Source organism: Eurypyga helias, unplaced genomic scaffold (genome assembly GCF_000690775.1).
Source record: "Eurypyga helias isolate BGI_N326 unplaced genomic scaffold, ASM69077v1 scaffold38253, whole genome shotgun sequence".
Taxonomy (NCBI): Eukaryota; Metazoa; Chordata; class Aves; order Eurypygiformes; family Eurypygidae; genus Eurypyga; species Eurypyga helias.
Genome location: NW_010241382.1, coordinates 1 through 6902, shown reverse-complemented (window position 1 = coordinate 6902; position 6902 = coordinate 1). Strand labels below are relative to the sequence as shown.

Here is a 6902-nt window from a genome sequence, read left to right as displayed (position 1 = left end):
GTGGAGCTACTCTGCGCGGTAGGAGGAAGCCGGAGGTCTGCGATGAACAAAGCTGCAGCAAGCACACGGGCTGGGTTTCCACCACATTTCACCTCAGCTCTGTGCAACACTACAGCCCCAACCCCGCCCTCCTGCGGCCAGCATTCCCCCCGCGAGAGGCCCTGCCAGTTAAGGAGAGCATTTCACAGAACCATGGAATGGTTTGGGTTGGAAAGGACCTTAAAGATCATCCAGTTCCAACCCCCTGCCATGGGCAGGGACACCTTCCACTAGACCAGGTTGCTCCAAGCCTCATCCAGCCTGGCCTTGGACACTTCCAGGGATGGGGCATCCACAGCTTCTCTGGGCAACCTGTTCCAGTGCCTCACCACCCTCTCCAGGAAGGGTTTTTCCCCAATATCTAATCTAAATAATTTCCTAAATAACAGTTTCAAGACTGCCCTGCAGTTCAGACCCATGGGCCGCCATTTACCCAACCCCAATGTGTCCACAGCCTCAGTCACTTTTATCAATGTCCATCAAACAGGGGCAGCACTACGGCCCTTCCCCTCTGCAGCAGGAGCTGCCACTCTGGCATGGCTGATGAAAGTTTCACTATTTATAGTGAGTTATTTCAAACAAAAGGCATTTTTCTGTTAGGATGCTGCACATGGACTACCACATGGCACAGCCACCATTACACAGTTTTTATGTTCATAAAGAGCAAGACTCAAAAAAGGTTTCTCTTTAGCCTGTATTTACCTATTCAATGGTTACAATAGACACCAAAGAGAGTTCATTTTAAAACAGTAAACTTTTAAAATGCATTAACACAGGTTTTAGCTTTTTAAGGAAAACACATTCAATTTAAAAACCAAAAAAAAGGAGGGAGAGGTCTTAGAAAAGCACAAACTATGCAGACAGGCATATTTACAGAGACAAACCTAGCATGTTCAAGGTGATTCTGTATACAGACAACATTCACTAAACCAAACGTGCTCCAGGGCTCCATGACAACAGCAGTTTTTAGAACAATCAGCTGTTAAGGTAACACACCTTAACCCATTTCCTACAGTCTCAGTGCAATGAGTTGAAGTTTACACTACAGCTAAATAACTGAACTATGAATTTATATAATTCCAGACCCCTATTCAACAGATAAACTGCTATGTGCAGCCGAAACAAAAAAAGGCAAACAGATTCAGTGAGACAAAGGGATCACCTTCTGCAGTGATTTTGGCTATGCATCCGCAGCTATGATCATTCTTATTCAGCTAATTGCCCTCCTTCCACAAGAATCAGTAGTAACAAGCCTCCAGCAAGTATAAAGCTTTCAGAACTGCCTTTCATACTCGCTGTAGCTACAACTTAATGATCAGTGAAACTTAGAGAGTTACAGAAATGCTATCACGCACCACAATTCTGCTGTTCCTTGAGTTGGGGCATGTATTTATGGGGTCTCCGAGTTTGGTGAAGACGCTTAAGCTCTGTACATTGAAGTGCAGGATCTTTCATGTAATATCAGCTGCAGAACCCTAGTCAGCACAGCAAGAGAGACACACCCACTGCAGCTACTAGAGTGACATTTTAACTTCACCAGGGAGCTAATAAAAAAAACAAGCCAGTGAGCAACACAATTTCTATTGTCTTAAATATACATTATTTCTCAAAACTGTTCCCAAGGACACCTTTTACAAGAGTGAACAGCAGTTAATTCTTCATTCATTTTTCTTTTCCTTGTGTTTCAGAAGTTTGTTTATCTCCCTTTTCCCCATTCCAATATACTTGGTAATGATCCCATGCTGATTTAGTCCAGGGAACAGCAACAAGAAACTTACTAGAGAGGAGATAAAAAGAAAAAAACGTAATTACTTAATATTCCTTTAACAAGCTTCTGTCCCTTTGCAATTCTTTGCATTCCATTAACTCCCTGGAAACAGAAAAATATAACCTTGAGACCAAAACCACCCAAAACCAACAACAAATCACCATACTCATAATCAAAAATTACTTCTACCAGCCTTACAGCATTTCAGGCAGCCAACAAAAAATTAACTTGTTTTGTATGCAGCACACTTACCAATAAGATAGGTGAGAAAGAGGTTGTGAACTTGCTGTCCAACCCAGGCAACCACAGCAAGAGAAAAAAGCATGGTCATGAAGTACTGAAAAATGAAAAGGGAAGTCATCTCTGATCTGTTGGAAAGTCTCCCCTTTCCCTTCAGACTCCAGCAAGACTGCAACATTTAAAGCTAACCTGAAGTCTGCTGGCCCTCCCACATGCAATACTTGTTAAAACGGCGATTACAGAGCCCACAATTCTATGTTCTCACTTATTTTCAGACCATCAGTTTTACAGGATGCCAGTCCTTTTCTGTCCCCATATCCCTTAGCATCAGACTACGCCATCCCCGCTGACATGGCATTGGCCTCACGCAGTACCTGAAGCTGTTTTCGGGACAGTAAGCTCAGCAGGTCACGTACCAAAGCTGACACATTACCAGGATCTAGATTTTTGGACAACACATGTACACCGGAAACAAGCCACATTTCCAAAACCTGACCTATCCAAAGAAACCCAGTTTATCTTAATGTCAAGGGTATGCCCCTAACTCTCAGTATCACAAGTTCAAAGTGATGTATCCTGCCACTCCAGGTTTGAATAAGGTGTGTGCTGGGCATCAACTCAGAGCCAGAACTGCTGGTTCTTGGCTTGAAACACCAGTTCAGAGGCTCGTGCCATGGTAAAACACTCAAAATAAATAAAATCTTAAGACAACAGAGATGAACTCTTAGATCTCCATACCATTTTAGGCTTCTCCTCCTTCAGCGTGAAGAGACGTTTCCACCAGCCAACAATCCGGCGACGAGATTTTACCAAATTGCTGCAAATCTCATGAAATCTTTGCTGCTGTTCCGTAGTCCTTTTTTTTTTTTTAAAAAAAAGCCAGAAATACAAATTCAAGATTTCATCTGAAACTTGAAAAATCTCCCACTGTATTTTTCCAGCAGTAAAAACTTAACCAGTACTTATCCTGGCATTTGTTTCACATCATTTTATACCTTATCTTTATTGAGCACTGTAAAAAAAAAACCACCATCCTTTTTTTCTAGAAGAGAAGGAGCAATAAAGGTATGTTGTAGTAATCTTTCAGAAAAAGAATGAAGGACATAATACTAATGTCCTCACTTATCTATATATTCTCAATCTCTACATATTACAGAGGTGGAGAATTTCTTACCACAACTCTATAAAGCAATCATTTGATATGTGCAAGCCAGGCATCCATTCTGATAAAGTACTTAAGTTATTTACACTCAAGGAACTGTTTTAATTCATGCTTTCCTCACCATTTATTAGAGCCAAAAATTCTAGGGGCAAGTGCAGGAACAAGATAATCAGCCAAACAGAGGAACATAACAAAACAGGAGACGCCTGAGAGAACTGATGGGTCCAAGTAGTAGATCATCCTGCAGAAAGAAGAAAACAAATGATTTCTGGATGCTCAGACTGCTAAATACTAGACATATTTAGTTAACTCTTCAGATTGGCTATTGTTGGACTGCTAACAGTAGACCTACCCTCTTGCTCAACCTCAAAAAAAAACCCAAACTTGCTGCTATTACTAAGAAAAATGGGTTTAAGTACTTCAACACTACTACAAAGAAGGACAAATTAAAAATACAATTTTCGTAATGTAGCATTTTCTTATCTAGTACAATACAGCAAGCATGGTAGGAAGTTCGGCAGAAGTAAAAATCCATCATCACTGCTCCCTCAGAAGTTAACATCTAGCAAAGCTACCATTGACCAGGGATGACGATGAGTGAGTGAACACATGAAGTGACCAGGAAGCTCTAATCTTGCTGGTTCTGAAGTCACAGAATTCAGATCCACTACGGGCTGTCATTTGCTCTCACCCAGGAGAGCTAATCAAACCTGTTCTGCAGGAGGAGCCATAAACCTCCAATCAGGACAGTGTTGTGCTTTTACATGTTAAGCGTGCCACCACTCAAACAAAGCAGCAGAGGTACTGGACAAGAACCCGCTCATCTCCCAAGTGTCTGTTAGTGCTCAGCTGTGCCCCATGTTGCTTATTTGCACTTAATAGAACCTCCCAAACATCGAAGTAATGTAACTAAAGAAATGACAGTCCATTGCAGGGCCAGTTTAACTCTACATCTGTTACAGCACGACTGTGCTGAATGTTCGAGCTCATCTTCAGTGAAGCAGCAATGCAGAATCTGAAGCAGTTCTATTTCCTCAAAGCATTATTCAACACAAGATTTTTCCTGCCATAATCACAATTTATAACACAGCAACCTGAAGGTCATGCAATTTCTTTTTTAAAAAGTTACTTTTCAGTTTCATTTGATTTCCAACCTCCTCACCTGCATGGAAGACTAAAATTTGTGTTAGCCCAAAAATCAGCCATCCCTGCCTCACCTGGTTCAACATATATATTTTTGTAATTCCCCTCTCCTCCTTACTCCACAAAACCATGCACCTGGCAAACTCCACAGCTGGCATAGACACTTCTCTGAACAAGGCAGGTTGGGGTCATCTTGACCACTACCATGTTACAGAAAAGCAGGCACAAATGCCTCCAGCAAACCAGTTCTGTATCTCCAATCCAGAGACTGGCAACATCCTCCCATCTTGTGGCTGAAAGTTACCTGGAGTCTTTCCTTTTCCTTTCTCAAAGGACAGAGAACATAAGTGCACAACCAACTGAAGTCATCCTAAACACCACACCCAAGATGCAGATTAGGAAAGTGTGCCCCATGGAAACAAGTTTTCCATAATGATATTGCTGTTGGTTTGGGGAAAAAAGCCAAAGGAGATAACAAGATTTGACCAAGAAACAGGATACAAAGGATGAGGGCAGTATGAACTCACCAAAGAAAAACACAGCTGAGCATGATAAAAAGGTAGTGAAACCATTGCTGGCAAACAGCTTTTGCAGAAAAGAACTGTCTCTAAGCAGGACATGACTTGTATTGCTTCCTGTTCTCAGCACTGAAGGTTTTTCTTTTCAAAGTTCACACGCATTCAGAAACAGAACCTGGAGTAAGGGCCTTCCTATGAGATTTTTTAGTTGTCTTACTAATTTTCTTAATAGGTTTGCTACCAGCCATCAAAGCGCAGTGGCATTCCAGGCTCCCTCCACAAGCTACTTACAAAAAAGAGAAGGAAACAACGCTCATCAGTGCCAGAGGAAACCAGGCTCTCTCCCAGCGAAGAACTTTATCTGTTATCAAAATCACTTCACCCCATCCTTGCAACTGCTCCTCCAAGCTGGCGGTTTCCGCAGCCTGCACAAAAAGAGAAGAAAACTCTTCAATACTAACCAGAGTAGCAAAGAAATTCCCACACTCAAAGTGGCTAAAAAAAACCCCAAGTGGCATAATTAAAGACCACAGTCACAAACTTTGCCGAGCAATTATTTTTGTACTAAGCTATGACATTGTAGCAGTGACACTTTAAAATAGTCAGGATCCCAACAGAGTAGCAGCAGATGTTATTAGAGCAAATGGTACCTCCTCCTAAAGTGCTTTCCCCCAGTCTCACATTTATGGCACACCCTCAGCCCCCCAGACACTAGAAAATCAAGTATTAAGCTGAAACCTCTAAAGTTCTCAGTGTCAACATCGGGAAAACTGCAACATGAGAACTATTTAAAATACACGTATTTTTCAAAGACAACTTTACCATATTAAACTGAAGCTTTCTAGTTGCCATCCAGCACCGATTGTGTATTATGTGGAAGACAAATAAAAACCCAGAATCCACAGTACAGGACAATTAACCCACCAATCACATTTAGGCTGCAAAGAAAGTTTTTCCACAGGTTGTCCAAGACAGCAAACAGGCAGCCTCTGAATTCCTCTTCCCATATCATTCCTACATTCCTCCTGCAAGGAGGCCCCGTCTGCTCTATCAGCCAGCTGAGCAGCCCACCCGAGGCGTTCCATACTTAACAGAGCTTATCAGTTTCCCCTCAGTGAGACAAGGGATCTCGGAGGCTGCGAAACTCGGGTAACTACGAGCAGGACGGATCACTGCCCAAGCAGGGAGAGGTGAAGAGCCACCAATGCCTGCGCCCGTGCTGTGCAGAGAGCGCAGAACAGGTTTCATTCCCAGCTGCGTGCTCAGATGAGAAGCCTGACACCACTACAGTAACAAGGACCGCTGAGCACAACTTCACAGTAACGCAGTTTCCGGCAGTACTGCACAAGAGAACTATCTGAAAACTACAGTTCAGAGAGAAAAAAAGAAGTAGAAAGCAATTGGACATGCTGCTGAACACCCTCCAATTACTGCTGCTATTTTAGGTTATAAACACAAGTTGTCACATGGAGAAAAAAAATGGGCTGCGTTCCTCCAGAAGACATTTTATGACAAACTGTTCTGCTTTATTACCTCTGTCTGTCTGCTTTATCATCACAACCAACACGAATTTTAATGGAAACAGACTGGACTATAACAGCAATCTTCGCAGCAGCCTGGAACACAACCACCCCGAGCTGTGTGCTGCGCCAGGCACAGCAACCCTAAGTCAGGTTGTGCCAACAGTCCCAGAGCCCAGCAAAAGTGGGTTTTCATTAACCAGATAACGCGAAGTTTCCAGAAACACGAACTTCTGCTCCGAGCAGGGCATTCCTCCCGAGCGTTCTTGGCCCTGCAGCTCCGCGCAGTTTTCCTGCGGCGATTCAACCGCCCTTCCCGCTCCGCTCCGCCTCCCAGGCTGCGGGAGAGGGCACAGCCCAGCAGCGAAGGTAAACAATAGAGATCTGCGTATTCGGGTTTTTAAGCATTATCTCCGCCGTGCCGAGCGCCCAGCTCCGGCAGGTGATGACAGCGCTAAGCGCCGGCCCTGCCCGGCATCACCGCGCTCCGGCCTGCGAGCAGCACGGCCACC

The 6902-nt window shown here is 43.5% G+C and overlaps 1 protein-coding gene across 1 annotated transcript; it reads right to left on the bottom strand.

The window, feature by feature from the left end:
- Positions 1 to 1425: 1425 nt before the first annotated feature.
- ARL6IP1 (ADP-ribosylation factor-like 6 interacting protein 1) lies at positions 1426 to 5365 on the bottom strand (the record flags this gene model as incomplete). The annotated part of the gene is made up of 5 exons (XM_010148725.1): positions 1426 to 1816; positions 2060 to 2144; positions 2786 to 2903; positions 3331 to 3450; positions 5162 to 5365. Coding segments are annotated over 5 exons (646 nt in total), but the record flags the coding sequence as incomplete, so codon positions are not given.
- Between the last annotated feature and the right edge of the window lie 1537 nt (positions 5366 to 6902).